Source organism: Mus caroli, unplaced genomic scaffold (genome assembly GCF_978045245.1).
Source record: "Mus caroli unplaced genomic scaffold, Mus_caroli_1 scaffold_2, whole genome shotgun sequence".
Classification (NCBI taxonomy): domain Eukaryota; kingdom Metazoa; phylum Chordata; class Mammalia; order Rodentia; family Muridae; genus Mus; species Mus caroli.
Window position 1 is genome coordinate 107259130 of NW_028227257.1, and position 16336 is coordinate 107275465.

At 40.9% G+C, this 16336-nt stretch overlaps 1 protein-coding gene across 1 annotated transcript in view; it reads left to right on the top strand.

Annotated features, from left to right (window-relative positions):
* Nucleotides 1–338: 338 nt before the first annotated feature.
* Ola1 (Obg like ATPase 1) overlaps nt 339–16336 on the top strand; it is a 129931-nt gene continuing 113933 nt past the window's right edge. The window contains exons 1-4 of the mRNA XM_021181910.2: nt 339–466; nt 1794–1894; nt 11975–12118; nt 15763–15890. Of these exons, the coding sequence (XP_021037569.1) occupies nt 1794–1894; nt 11975–12118; nt 15763–15890 (373 nt within the window). The 5' untranslated portion in view covers nt 339–466. The remainder of the gene's footprint in view (nt 467–1793; nt 1895–11974; nt 12119–15762; nt 15891–16336) is intronic.

Consider the following 16336-nt stretch of genomic DNA (forward strand, 5'->3'; position numbering starts at 1 on the left):
ATGGCCTCTCACCATTAACCCATCTGAAAGAAGTTACTGGAAAGGGGAGAAGGGCGGCTCCGTGCAGGTAGCGAAGGCTGATCTGGGCACGATCAGTTAGGGACAAGAGAGATCCCAGACGAAGCAGGAGCCCGGAACCAGAGCAATGGAGCTGAAAGAAACCTGGAGGCTCGGTGGAAGCCCACGTGTAGAGAGACGCAGAAACCCAGTGCGGCTGAGCGCCCTCCTCCTCGCAGGCCCCGCCCATCCGGGCCCGGGCATCCGGGCCAATGGGCGTGACCCTGTGGGGGCGTGGCCTGCGCACAGGTGCCGCCCCGGCCCGCCCGTTCCGTCGCCTCTGCCGTCGTGCGTGCGGCTCCGCGGAGGGCCGGGCTTGCGCTCTCTCCGCCTTCTTCCCCACCTCCGGCTGCCGGCGACACCGGTCTTTGCAGTCCGGGACCCCGTGCGATCGTTAGCCCGGTGCACGGTGAGTCCCCGAAGGAGCCCGTGGGCTCCCGGGCCAGTGGTTCCGAGGCTGGCGCTAGGCCGGAGACCGGCCGCCGGTACGGGCTGAGGGCAGCGGACAGCTTGGGGCATGTGGATGAATGAGGCACCCTCGGACTAGGCCGCGCGGCCACGAGATTGGCCCTCGCCGCAGTCTAGGGGAAAGTCTTGCCTCAGGGCGGGACGCCAATGCCGGGTCAGGAGGGGAAGGGTGGTGTGCGGGGGTCCTGCTTGGCTGGACTGCGGGGGCACCCCTTGTAGGTCACCCCTTGTAGGCCCCAGGACTGGACGGGCTCTCCCCATGCAGCTGTTCATTGGAGGCCCGGAACAGGTGTCAGGATCCCCAAAAAGGGAGATCCTTGGCCTCCCGGTCTGGGATTACATGTTGGAGTATCACTTCTGGAGCGGGCGGAGTGGGGAGAAGGAGGGAGGAGCAGCGTGGCTCTAGGAGGTCCAACCAGCCAGAAGGCAGGGACAGTTTTAGTTTCCAGGTTCTAAGACGCGCAAGGTTGCAGTTCCTCGTAGGTTCCTGTTGCAGTGTTAAAAGTGAGATCAATTTTGCACAGTGGACCTTGGAGCCAGGACAAGCAAGAAAAGACAGAAAGTTTGGACTTGTCAATCAAAAGGTTGAAAGTATTTGAAATGGGGCTGTATATAGCCTACTGGTATTGCTTTTAGCATACATGAAGGCTCTTGGTTGGATCTTGAAAAGCCACAACAAGGTGAGTGCCTTCAAAGTATCCAGTGTAGAGTGTGGGTTTCAAAAACTGTTTAATAAGGACTGACGGTTAGCTTACCTACAGTGTCAAAGGCAAAAAGGTCTGGCTTCGAAGGCCCTCCAGGCCTAGTGGTGACCATCAGTGTGGTGAACGCTGAGTTGTGGAGAGTGGTGGGTTCCAAGTGGTGGAGGAATGATTGGTGACTTGGTTGCTGGTGTTTCTGTAATGGGCTTCCTTTGACTTCTGTCTCTGCTCCTGCTTCCAAATGCTTTCCTTCAAATACTATGACAGGTTAAGAAGGCGGTTGTCCGCAGCCAGCATGGAGGATTGGAACTAAGTTTTATGTTTATCTTTGATTCCTGCTGCTGCAGTGTTTCTGGGACTACTCAGAAGTGATGCATGTACAAATTTTAGAATCAGATTTGTTTACAGAGACCCTCCCCTCAAAAAAAGTATGGGTTTTGCCCATATTTTAGTTGTGGATTGGTGTATACAGTAGGTTTTCTTGTCTACTACCCAGTAATATATTCTGTATACAGACATGTGTTTTGTTTATAGGGGGAGTCTTAAAAGTTCATTTTGATATTTTAGATGCCCCCGAAAAAGGGAGGAGATGGAATTAAGCCACCTCCAATTATTGGAAGATTTGGAACCTCATTGAAAATTGGTATCGTTGGATTGCCGAATGTTGGGTAAGTAGAAATTGGGACTTTTCTTATTTTGATTTTGTAAACTTTGTGTCCTGTTATAGAAATAGAAACTCACAAGGCAATAAGAATTCAAATTGAAGGGGCTAGAATATTGTTACAAAACTAGATGTTAACTTACATGTGTTTATATACTTGATTTTAATTTTTTTGCACACATTGGAGTGAGTTATTTACATTGTTTTGCTAAACTCAGGAAGATGCCGTGAGAGTTAAAATATTAATGAGGTAAATCAGCTACAGTTGCTTGAAAAGTTAGGAGAAGCATAATATTCTGTTTGCTTGGGCTGTACTTCCTACCTAGGGTGTTACTAGCAACCTCACAGTAGGACAGTGTAGGAAATAGTTTTAAAAACCTTTTTTAAAAGCTCTTGAGAGCAGAGGGTTATCTGGCAGGTGAGATTTTACTGGAGAAAGAAGTAACTGCTTTGAATATTTTGTTAGAAGGTAGGTAAAGGGTTCCTGTTTCTGCAGATTTAAAAGCCAAAACGGAATCCACAGAACACGCTGGCAAGCCAGTCTAGCCACAGTGGTGAGCTCCGAGTTCAGCAGCAGACCCTGCTTTATACGTGAGGTGGTGTGCAGCTGAGGAAGACACTTGACCCCAGCATTGGGCTGCCATGAGCACACACGCATGCACCTGTGTCTGCACACATCTGAACAGGCACATGGATGCCACGCATGTGTGCACACAAAAGGTGTTTAAACTTGGGAATTCTGAAAACAAAGTACAGGGTTTTATCATGTCTTTAAAGTTAACCATACATACATACCATATAGTTGCACAGAAGACAATGATAGAAGATATTATGTGGGATTAATCTTACAATTGTGTACACATGTAACTTAAATGTTCAGTGTTGGTTACTTTCTTGTTTGTTTTTTTTTTGGTTTTTTGAGACTGGGTTTCTCTGTGTAGCCCTGGCTGTCCTGGCACTCACTTTGTAGACCAGGCTGGCCTCGAACTCAGAAATCCACCTGCCTCTGCATCCCAAGTGCTGGGATTAAAGGTGTGTGCCTACACACCCGGTTCTTTTCATTTTTTTAAACTATCTTAGCCAGGCATGGCACTTCACATCTTTATCCTAGCACTTTGGGGGCTAATGCAAGAGCAGTCCTGTGAGATTGAGGCTAGCTTGGGCTACAGAAAAACCTCTTCTCAGAACCAAGATTCAGTCAGTCAAGCAATCAATCAATCAATCTCTCTCTCTGTCTCTCTGTCTCTCTGTCTCTCTCTCAGTGATTAAGGTAATAGATACAGCATGGGTTTATGATGCTCACTGGGGCATTTTGGGATGTACTTTTAGATGTTTACATCAGGGGTATATAAAACAACTGTGGTGCTCTGTGTGCCTGCTGGAGCTCCTGTTACAAAGTCCTCAGTGACTGCAGCACGGTGTGCTCAAGCTTCCCAGTTCTGGGATTCTTTTTTTTTTTTTTGATTTTTCGAGACAGGGTTTCTCTGTGTAGCCCTGGCTGTCCTGGCACTCACTTTGTAGACCAGGCTGGCCTCGAACTCAGAAATCCGCCTGCCTCTGCCTCCCGAGTGCTGGGATTAAAGGCGTGCGCCACCATGCCCGGCTCTGGGATTCTTGAAGTATAAGACATGAACAAGTGTGGTTATCTGAATTTCAGCCTCTTCTAGAGTGGGTTATAGTTTGAAGGGGCTTCCTTCTGTGCTAAAGTCTACTTGTAGAGTAATAATAAAGAGTGGAAATATAAATATAGCAAAACAAATAATCAAGCCAAGTATTGTAGGGTACTGCCAGTAAGTTGAGAGCAAAGATCTGATCATAATGTTTGCAGGGAGTTTTTCTGCCCCAGTAGAAGGATTTTAGATATTAGCATTCGTCTCTTTGGAATCCGTGTATTCACACCATCTCTACTTCAGATGGGACTAATTGAAAAGGGCTATCTGAAATCCTAAGTGTTATTTTAGTGTAAGTCTTTTGGGGGTTACAGAATAGAATATAGTGATTAGTACTTTCAGCTTCAAAGTAGTCCTCCTCTTCAGTTTTACTGGGGTATGTTAAACACAATAACATTTAAAAATATTTTGAATTACATTTTTATATGCCTTGGTTTTTGTTTTTGTTGTTGTTGTTGCTGTCATTGTTTTGTCTGCATTCATGACTGTATGAGGGTGTCAGGTCTCAGGCAGTTGTGAGCTGTCATGTGGGTGCTGGGGATTGAACCCCAATTCTCTAGGAAAGCAGCCAGTGCTCTCAACCACTGAACTATTTCTCCAGCCCCTTGAATTACATTTTATTTATTTTGTTTGTGGGTGATGACACAAATATTGGAGATTAGAGGACAACTTGTGGAAGGTAGTTCTCCCATCATGTGGGCTTAGGTTTAGGGGGTTGAATGCAGCCCATCAGACTTGGTGGATGGTATTTTTACTTGCTTAGCTGTCCTGCCGGCTTGAATTCTCTCATTTTTGATAAGAAGGTCCAGAAGATTTAATTCAGGGCTTACGTGAAAATTCATTTATTTTAATGCAGTAGTTTACTCAATTTTGGCAATTGTGTTTGGTTGTAAAATTCATTTTTTTATAGAATGATCTTTCTTTAAACTGTATCAGGTAGAGTTGACTGTATGAAACACAAATCTTTTAAACAAAAAAGAGGATTACTGGAAGAATTGAAGGAGCGAACAGCTAGATATCAGAAGGCTAAGAGCTCAGGTGAGGCAGGCGTGGATCAGTCATTCCACGTGGAACTCAGCTACACCAGCTCTTGACCTGCATGATTCTTATCTGGGATACTTATTCTGTTGTACAGATTCCTGAGCAAGAAAGGCCAGTTAGATCTGTCTAGCTTTGGATGGGTTTACAGGAAATAGATTGGAGGTTCGGGGTAGTTTTCTTAAGGATAGTCCACTGGTTGCAATAAGGGCAGTCAATTTAGAAATTGTTCTAGTTAGGGTTGCTGCCGTGCTGATGAACTACCACGACCAAAACCAACTTATGGAGGAAAGGGTTTACTTGGGTTATGTATTCTGAATCGCAGTCTACTGAGAGAAGCCAGTGTGAACACAAACTAGATGGGAACCTGGAGGCGGGAGCTGATGCAGGGACCATGCAGGGGTGCTGCTTACTGGCCTGCTTTAGATGGCTTTGCTCAGCTTGCTTTTTTGTAGAACCAAGGACCACCTACCCAGGCATGTCCCCACTCACAGTGAGCTGGGCCCACCCCTGTCAAACACTAATTAAGAAAATACTGTGCAGTCTTGCTTACAGTTATAGAGGCAGTTTTTCAATTGAAGTCCCTTCCTCTCAGGTGGCTCCAGCTTGTGTCAAGTTGGCATAAAACTAACCAGGCAGAAACCATCTGAAGAATCTCGTGATATTAGAGAGTTAAGTAAACTTGCTTTTTTAGTATGTATCTGCTAATTACTAGAAACTAAATGGTCATATTCATAGCTAAGCTGTTTTTTATATTTTTGTTTGTTTTTTGATGTGGGGTCTCAGTATGTAGCCCTGGCTGTTCTGGAATTCACTCTGTAGACCAGGCTAGCCTCAAACCCACAGAGATTTCCTGCTTCTACCTCTTGAATGCTGGGATTAAAGGCATGTGCCATTATCTGATGTCATGTGTCATTTGTGACAGTCTTGTTCTGTAGCCCATGCTGATGTAGAATACTAGGTAGCCCAAGCTGTCCTTGAGTTCCCAAGGATCTTACTGCCTGAGCCTACGGAATGCTAGGACTACAGGAGTAAATACCTTTGCCCAGAAAGCTAATCTGGTACTTACTGAACAGTACTATCTGCAAGTCTCTGTTCTGAGTGTTGTACATTGAATTAGCTATTTAGCATCCATGGTTAGACTTTCAGTCCAAAAAGGAAGTGATTGTGTTGTTCCTGTTTATTGACATATTTCTAGTGCCTAGACTGGTGTTAGTAAATAGTGAAAACCCAATAATTACTTATGTAAGGTAGTAATTATTTGTGAATAGGATAATCTTTGATAACTGTATGTAGGCTTAGTGATAAAGAGACATGTTTTAATGCAGAAAAAAGAGTATCATGGTAAGAGTATGGCAACTTGGTTTCTACTTCTGTTTTTTACCTCAGCGGTCCTTTGTAAATTGCCTTTAGTTAGACCAGTGTGTTATTGTTAATGTAAGGTTTAGAAGCTCTTGGGGGAAACTACTTAGAGTTTTAGACTTGTATCAAGGATAGATCTTCTTGTGTAGCATTAGACTGAGTTATGGAGGTTAGACTATTCTATATAACCTTGGTTTGTTTGTTTTGCACACAATAAAATAAAAGTGCATTTTGTAGTCAAAAATGGGTTCTTTAGTCATAGTGGACCTTCTGTATGATAGTCTTAGGGAACCCCGATTCTTCTCAGCGTATAGCTCAGCAGTCCCTAGAATTGTGACCTTTTCCTATGGCCTAGGTTGCTATGAATTCCCTACAGTTGGTTACCCAAAGTATCAAATAATCTAGCAGCATTTTCCTTTAAACTGCAGTATTTAGTTGCAAGGAAGGTTAGAACGAATACACAAACACATACACACACACACACACACACACTCACACACAGACACACACACACAAGCCAGAAGTTAATGTAGGGAGAGTGTCTGCCTTAGTTGATTTCCACCTTTTTTTTTAAATTTGAAAATACATTTTTTTCATACAATATATCCTGATCCTGGTTTCTCCTTCCTTATCTCCTCCTATCTCCTCCCAACCTCCTCCACCCATCCAACTCCATGCCTTCTCTCTCTCTCTCTCTCTCTCTCTTTAGAGGTCCAACAGGCAAAACAAGCCAGAATAAAACAAAACAGAAAAAAAGTCAAAGAAAACACTTTGTGTTCATATACAGGAATACATACTGAGACACATACACACACACATACAAACACACACACACATATACACAGACACACCATAAAAACACAAAATTGGAAACCATATATTAGCAAGAGACCCTAAGGTAAAAAAATGACCACATAAATATTATGAGACAAAATTCTCCAAAAATAAAATTGAGTTTGTTTTGTGTTAGCTTCCCTTAACTGTGTTGGGGAACTAGCTAGAAGGGCTGTTCCCACCTCTCCTGCACTGGGATTACAGCCAAGGGACACCCCACTCTTCATATGGGCTCGGGAGATCTAAACTCAGGTCCGCTGCTTGTATGGCAAGGACTTTACCAAGTGAACCTTTGGCCCAGCCTCTCACCTGTTTTCAGAATAAAGAAATATATAAAAACAAAAGGAAAAAATTACTTTTAGGCCATTTTCTTTTTTGTCCTGGTCTTGTGTCCAGAAGACTGCCCCCTTCTTTGAAATTCAAGAATGGTATTAAGAGACTAAAGATCTGATCTCTAGGTATCATCATTGTTCCTGCGTGTGTTACTGAATTTAGGTTCCTTTACAAAATAGGTAGGGAATATATATATATATATATATATATATATATATATATATATATATATATATATATATATGAGGTAACCCAGCAGGTAAAGGCGCCTGAAGTCAGTCCCAGGACCCACATGGTGGGAGGCATTGTCCCTAACCTCCACATGTGCAGGCTTTCCATAGTTACGGAAAGAAAAGTTTGAAAAATCTGCTGCTTTATCTGTGCTAGAGTGTGTGGTATAAATGGTTAATTCAGTATGCTGTGGAAATTTGCATTAGTGTTCATATTTTCTCTTACCTACTGAAATTTTCATAAAGATTTTAGTTAAAACCTATTCAATTAGATTTTTTTTTGATGTACTAAGATGTTTTTTCCAAAGTGAAATTTGTATGTCTTAAGTAGAGGCCTACACATTAAGTCTAGTTATTGTCTTCTGTTTGTGGTTTTGTTCTAAGATAGTGTTTTCTCTGTAGCACACGCAGGCCTTAAATCACTGTGTAGCTCAGGCTAGTTTGTAAATCCCCCTGAGTTGTAGATTACAGGCATATGTCACTAGACAGTGTTTCTTCAAGTCTCATTATTGCTGACAGAGTCCTTTGTACAAACCAATTTTTTGTTTAGGTTATTTATTTTTATGTGTGTGTGTGTGTGTGAGTGTATGTGTGTGTGCAGTACAAATATACCTGTGCTCACTGTGCTCATTGAGGACAGAGAAAGGAGCGTCCCTGGTCCTGGAGTTACACATAGTTGGATGCCACGAGCCAACGTGTGAGTACTGGGAATCAAACCCGGGTCTTCTGCAACAGAACAGAACAGGTGCTGTTAACTCCTAAGCCAGTTCTCCAGCCCTTCATGCCCATTCTTGTTTGAACTTGCTATAATTTTGAGTCTTTCTCTTGTTTTAAGCCTTAATAGTAACCTTATGGGATATAAATGTATATGTATATATAAAAACCTATGGGTTTTTAACACATCAATCTTAGGCTGAAACTAAATTCTTTGCTTCTAAAAGGCATTGGTTGAATAGATTTAAATAGATCAAAAATGTCTTAAGTTGCCACTGAAGTCCATAGTAATAATCTTAAATTACTTTCTAGTTCCTCCTCATTTCCCTCCCTCCCTCTCTCCCCTCCCCCCCCTTTCTTCTGTTTTGTGCATACAAAGAAATTGGAAGACATGGATTCTTTAGGCTTTCCTCAAGTCTGCAGCAGTAATCTTTAGACATCTGTCTCCTACTTCTGTATTTCCTATTTCGTGCCTGTAGAATTACTGGGGTTTCTAAATTTGAAACCTATGTAAGATGAGATGGTCTATAGAAATGGGGAATTGTCTTTCAAGTTTCAAGTTGAGTGTGAATATGTTCCTAATCGTTTCTTCTGGTGTATATTTCGGTATATGGCTTAAATGATAAAGTTTACATTTTTTTTCTTTTTGTGATGCTGAGGATTGAATTCAGAGTCTTGTCATGGTACATGCCACTGAGTGATATCAGAGTCTCTCGTAGCATCTTTAATATGTGGACAATGAGTATATTTTTGAGGTTTATTTATAGTATATGAATATTAAAATTATTTGACTTGTTAAAAAAATGGGTTTGCTATTTTGATTGGCTTGATGGGCCTTTGCCTGCTCAGCCATTTCAATTGCTCCAGAATAGCTTTTCCTTTCTCTCTTTTTCTCTTTAACCTTGATTATGTTGTATTATCAAGGTTGGTTTCTAACTCCTGGGCATCAGCTATCCTCCTGCCTCAGCTTCCTGAAATAGTTGAGACAGCAGACATACATTTATTTTGATAGGGCTCCATGACTATTAATAGCTTCTTCCTGTTTTGTGGAAAAGTTGAGATTCCAGGTTATTTTTTGTTGTTTCTTGTTTGTTTGAGACAGCAAACAAACTCAAGATCCTTCTGCCTTAACCTGGAAGGTGCTAGCAGGCTGATAGGCTGTACTCAGTTCATCTTACATTTTGTTTGTTTGTTTGTTTGTGTTTTGGTGCCAGATCTGAAACTGGCTTTTTCTCTGAGAAGTCTTGACCATGTTTAATAGGCATGACATTTAAAGGCCATAATGCAAATGCAGATTCTCTTAAAAGTCTCTGCTCTCTGTGTCTTTATATTAATATTTTAAATTATGTTCTTTTATACTCTTAAAAATTAAAATATGTATTATTGTACATATATGTATGTGGTATGTGTGTGGAAGTGTGTGCATGCCCTGGTGAGTGTGTAGAGGTCAGAGAACAACTTTATGGGGTAAGTTCTTGCCATCCATCTTAACAAATGGTGCCAGAATTAGTCAGGTTGCCAGGGTTCTGTGGCAGGCCACTCTACTTGTTGAGCCTTCTCCCTGGCTCAAGCCTTACCATCTTTTTTGGATGTAAATGGATTATATATTTATAAATATACATACCTTTTTATTTTATTTATTTATTTATTTATTTATTTATTTATTTAATTTGGGTTTTTGAGACAGGGTTTCTCTGTGTAGCCCTGGCTGTCCTGGAACTCACTCTGTAGACCAGGCTGGCCTCGAACTCAGAAATTCACCTGCCTCTGCCTTCTGAGTGCTGGGATTAAAGGCGTGTGCCACCACGCCCGGCTTATACCTTTTTAAATTAAGTAGTATGACATCTGTCTTTCTAAGACTGAACTTAAAGGACACTTCTATAAAAGAGGCCAGTCATTTTCTCTGATTCATTTTATTCCTAGAGCTTTGAAGTTGTTCCTAGCACTGTGTCTCACAAGGCCTGGGCCCTGGAACTCTGACTAGGGGTGACAAGGGAATGAAGAAAGGACAGGAACAATAAAGAAACAACACACATGTGGATAGGAGAAGCTGGGGTCAGGTGGGGCGTGTGTTTTGATGGAGTCACACCTACTACTTCAGAAACCTGGAACCTCAGCACAGGGGCAGGGGTCTCAGGCTGTAAGCATTCAGGAAGAGGAAGCTGTAGTGGCTAATTTTTGTACACAGTGGTCATTCTGCACTTGGACCCCCAAGGAAAGCTTTCCCATCCTACAGAGCCTGGCCCATGTAGGGACAGGCCTGTCAGTTTACCTGTGGGTTCAAGCCTTGATCTTTACTTACCATGGCTATGTGGGTGTCAACAATACACATTCATTCAGGGTATCTTCTGCTAGGTTGTTACAGGTTGCCACTATAAATCCTTCAGAAGTCACCATTAATTTGTAGTTGTTTAGCTGAGCATGAATCTAGCCCCATATCTCTAAACCTTGACTTTATAACATGTATCTGAACATATTTAGAACATGGACTTGAATACCAGTAGATCTTGTAATAGGCCTGACAGTGCCCACTGTTACCCTCTGTAATGCAATACAGCAAGGCATTTGAAAGCCACTGATTTGACTAGTGGTGTTGCTAGCAGCAGTAATTTGTGTCTATTTTGGCACACGTTTCTACTTGACTCTGAAATGTTTAGTCTGAATGTGATGTAAGCTCAGTATTTAAAGACTGATAGGTAGGTATCGTTCAGTATCTTGTTGTTAAAACACACTTCTTACTAGTAGCACTAAGATGAGCTTCCATTGTTACTTTCTTTTCATCCTGTTTATATAGGGCTCTCAGAATTAAATAAAAAAGACTGGTTCCTTGGTTTAAAAGTTTAATCTGATGTGCTGTGGTTAAGATGGTTTTTTTCCCTGATGAATATAAGATAATTAGACCTCATTTGACGAGACAGTTTCACTTTAAAATTTTGTGGGGGGAGGGTAGGAAGAATCATCATCTTTAAGTCACATAGTAACGCAACGATTATACTTTTTGAGTATTGTTTTATGAAATTTAGTCCATATGCAAACATTTTTACATAATCACATCTAACCAGAGTTTGTAAGTGCTGGCTTTATAATTACTGACTGATCCTTAGCTACTTCCTCAATTCTAAAAACCATTGTAGAACATTAATTCTCACTTTAAATTTCTTGTGCCCTCTCTTTGAAGCAAGGGAAAGGTACTATAGTGAGGTCTCTATAGTAGTCCAAAGCAAATCAGCAAAATCCTTAAAAGTCCCATTTTGTTTCAGACTTTACTCCACTTTGTAAAAACTCTGCATGACGGCTGTTCTATGGGTTGGCATCATCTTCTGAGTACATATCATGATATGTATCAGATAATTGAAAAATTATCCATATGAATGCACCTTTACCTTGATTTAAATCATATAGCAAAAAAGTCTTATATTTACTTTTATAATTCATATTTGAGGATTACCAGTAATCCTCAAATTAGAAGTTAGCATGAGCTCTGACCTATTTCTTCAGAGACAATAGTATCCGCTCCTCAATTTGGAATGCTTTGGGAACAGTCGTGCTGGCTTTCAGTGTGTCATGTTAGGGAAGTCACGTTAGATATGGGTGAAATGATACTGGCATATGATAATGGTACATTGTGGAAGAATATGTTTTGTGACAGTATATGGAACTCCAGATATCTTCTATTTCAAAGGTTCTTTGAGAACATTCTTTTCAAATTCTAAATAGACTAAAATAGGGAATATAACCAATAAACTTAAATTATCAAATCTCATATTTTGTGTTAGTAAAAATGTTTCTTCCGCTTTCCCAGATTTGTTCTTATAAATACTGCACTCTGAATTTAGCCTCAGGTGTGGTTTTTTTTTTTTTTGTTGCAATTTAAGAATTGACTGAAAGTGCTTTCCTTTATTTTAGGAAGTCTACCTTCTTCAATGTATTAACTAATAGTCAGGCGTCAGCAGAAAACTTCCCATTCTGCACTATTGATCCTAATGAGAGCAGAGTGCCTGTGCCAGATGAGAGGTTCGACTTTCTTTGCCAGTATCACAAACCAGCAAGGTAAGGAATACATTACAGAATTACTTATTTGCTCATAGATGGGGAAATATATGTATTTGATATGTTCAGAATCAAGTTTCTTCCAAACTTAGTGCAGCATTACTTCGGATGATTATAAAAGCAGTGTACAATAGAAAAGGAAGCAGGGGGGTCTTCTTTGTTAATGCAGTTAGCTTATGTTAGATGATTTCATCATGTAATATTGTAAGGATATACAAGCAGTATACATAGGAAGACGTGTGTAAAGAAAATCTCGAATTTATTGGCAGTAATTTCTGGGTAGTGGAATTTTTTAGACGAGTTTTGTTTCTTTTGGTTTTTTATTTAACACAAGGTTTGCCTATGTAGCCCAGGCTGGCCTTGAACCCGTACTCTTCTTGCCTTAGCCTGGAATTTACAGCTGTTTGAGGTGATTTTTACTAATCAGTAATTCCTTGGTATCCATGAATGGGGAATTGGTTCTTAGACTCTAGAGATATCAAAAGCTGCTCACCTAAAGTGCTGTAATTATTTCATGCTTATAGCCTTTGTACCATCTCCTATATATTTCATGTCCTCTCTAGTTTACTTACACAGGTAACTTAACTGTTATCTAAATAGGTACAATTTATTGTATAGGGAAAATGACAAGAAATCAACTTGCATACTCTTTACAGTTGTGGTTTCTTTCTTGTGGATACTTTTTTGATCTGTGCTTGGTCGAATGTGAGCTTGTATAATGCTGATTTTGTTTGGTTTTGGTTTTGAGACAGGGTCTCACTATACAGCCTTGGCTGGCCTAGAACTCACTGTGTAGATAGACCAGGTTGGCCTCACATTTACAGAGGTCAGCTTGGCTCTGCCTTCTGAGTGCTGGGATTAAATGTGTGTACCACTACACCTGGTTCTAACTTAGTTCTACTATTGTGTTTTCATACAAGTAGTATTTTGACCTTCTGAACTTCAGAAGATAGGCTTCTGTTCAATTTCTTTATTTCCATAAGGTCCATTGATCAATTATTATTATTATTATTTTTTTTAGTAAAGGAAAACAAGGATTTTTTTTTTTTTTTTTAGGAATTCATACCTTTAATACCAACAGATTTGAAATTCAAAAGATTTATTGTATCTCCATATCTTTGAAATTTTCAGCAGTGTCACATGGCCATATAGTCTATACTATACTAGGGGTCTATACTAGGGGGGAATACAGTGGGGCAAGATGGCAGCATGGCAGCTGCTGGGCCTACAAGGACTGCCTGTTGTCAGAAGCACAGCCTTACAATAGCCAGAGACAAACGAGGTCTGCAAATTAGATGGCGATCTGATGGAGTCAAGAGGAGGACTATAAAGAGGGATTCAGCACACACTGGGACATAAGGAGGATCACTGGAACCAGGAGTCTCAGTGTTGGAGGAGAGAGGGGCAAATACGATAAGGAGAGAGGCAGCTTCAACTCTACAGTGCTGGGCAGGGTTAGAGAGAGCTGGTGTCCTGTGTATATGCTCAGAAATAATACAGGAAGTTATTCATACTCTAGCAAAAGCACATATCCCATGCTTCTGTGTACACAGTCAGCATACAGTAGAGAAGAATATACCTCTTGATGTAGATAGTCCTGTTTTGTCAGAGTACAGGGAGAAGAGATAGCTTTCACTTCTCATCATGTTATCTGCTTTTTTGTCCCCATATCCTATAATGCATTATGTTATTTTCGCCTTCATAAGATTTCCTTTTTTCTAATTAAAGATAAAAGGCATACTTAAAAAATGACTTTCTAGCGGGGCGTGGTGGCGCACGCCTTTAATCCCAGCACTCGGGAGGCAGAGGCAGGCGGATTTCTGAGTTCGAGGCCAGCCTGGTCTACAAAGTGAGTGCCAGGACAGCCAGGGCTATACAGAGAAACCCTGTCTCGAAAAACCAAAAAAAAAAAAAAAAAAAAAAAATGACTTTCTAGATTAACAATACAAATTAAAACTATCATTTTTGTTACCTTCTAACTTTTCCCTAACTTTTCATGCACTATTGTATTGACTCATAAAACATTTTTATTCACTATTTTGAACTGCTGATAAATATCAGGTTTCCGTTTTTAACCTTAGCTTCTGCTGAATCCTAAGTACGTCTTGATTTTGGTACTTGATATGTGCATGTGCCAATGGAATTTTTAGCAATATTACTGATGGGAGTTTCAATTTCAGAAATAAAATAGTTTCCTCCCTCATTTCCCTAGGTAAGACGTTCTTAATGTGGGCTGTGGAAATGGCCAGTGGGTAAGATGCTTGCCATGCAAGCGTGAACACCCAAGTTCAGCCTCCTGAACTTACATTAAAAAAAAGCTGGACGCAGCTGGGCAGTGGTGATGCACAGCTGGGCAGTGATGATGCATACCTTTGATCCCAGCACCCGGGAGGCAGAGGCATGTGGATCTCTGAGTTGAAGGTCATTCTGGTCTACAGAGCAAGTTCCAGCCAGGACAGGCAGAGTTGCACAGAGAAACCCTGTCTCAAAAAAACAAAACAAAGCAAAAGCTGGGCACTACGAGGTGCAATTGTAATCCCAGCAGTCGGTGGCAGAGACAGGGATTTCTGGGTCTTGCTGGTCACTAGCCTAGCCTAGTAGGCAAGCCCCAGATCATATAAAAGAAAACCCTCTGTCTCAAGAAACAAGTTGGATTGGCTGGAGAGATGGCTTAGCGGTTAAGAGTGCTGACTGCTCTTTTGAAGGTCCTGAATTCAAATCCCAGCAACCACATGGTGGCTCACAACCATCCGTAATGAGACCTGATGCCCTCTTTTGGGGTGTCTGAAGACAGCTACAGTGTACTTACATTTAATAAATAAATAAATCTTAAAAAAAGAAAGAAAGAAAGAAGAAAAGAAGGAAAGGTGGATGATAGCTGAAGAATAATACTGAAATATGACCTCTGGCTTTCAGAGGTTACATACACATGTGGACACTCACAAACACACATGCATACTCATGTTCACAAAAAAGGAAGGTCACAGGAGATGGCTCAGTGAGTAAAGTTAGTCACCCAGGTGAAAGGACTGGAGTTGGATCTCCAGCACTCATGCAAACAGCGCATTGAAGGCAGAGACTGGGAATCCCTCGAGGAAGCTGGCCATGTCTATGAGTTCTGTGTTTTTGTTTTTGTTTTGTTTTTTGATTTTTGTTTGTTTTTTGAGTGACCTTTCTGAATGAGTAAGGTACACAATGATAGACAATGATTGAGGAAGACTGCCTATGTAAACTTGAGCTACTACATGCATTTGAAGGCACACACACACACACATAATCTAGAGGACCAGTGAGATGACTCAGTAGGTAAAGGAGGCTGCCATGAAGCCTAACCTAAATTCCATCCCCAGGACCCACATAGTGGGGGGAGAGGACTGACTTCTGCAGTTTGTTCTCTGACCTCCAGAGTGAGCTGTGGCACATGTACACCCCCAACCATACCCCCACACAAGTAATAATGTAGTAAGTAAAAGAAGACACAACATAATGTTTTTTATATGGGGGCTATTAATTTGTTAAGTTATTATTATGTATGCTCCAAACTTTGTTTCAAGAAGCAAATAGTTAATCTATGTGAAATGTTTGGAGAATTCAGTTAGTTGATAAGCAGGTTCTTTATAATAAAATTATCTTTTGTATTTCAGCAAGATTCCTGCTTTCCTAAATGTAGTGGATATTGCTGGCCTTGTAAAAGGAGCTCACAATGGGCAGGGCTTGGGGAATGCCTTTTTATCTCATATTAGTGCCTGTGATGGGATTTTTCATCTAACACGTAAGTACAGTTCTTTATTAAGATAATATTTTTTCTATATTGCACAAATAGAAGTGAGTGGTTTATAGAAGATAACTTTGTTTTGCAAGTTGAATCATAAATTTGTTTACTGTTTCTAACTTTAATATCCCTGTCGTTTCTCCATAAGGTTCCTGAATAGCAAGTGCATGATACAATCTGGTTGAAGGTTATCCCTTGTTCTGAATTAGAGAACTGAGGTGTGTTTCTGTGTGAACTGACTTGGGGATTATCAAGGCATTTTGACTTTTTAAAAATTGTGCTGGTTTGAGCCCAGAACTGTGCATGACTTGGGTAAGAAGAGCTCTGTACAAGGCTTTCCTTAACATTTCAGTTCAGTAGTGGCAGGGGTTCTTGCGAGGGGTTTTGCTGTTATGCTCTGAGGTTGAGATGTTGAAGATAGCGTCCTAGACACCAGCATAACCCTT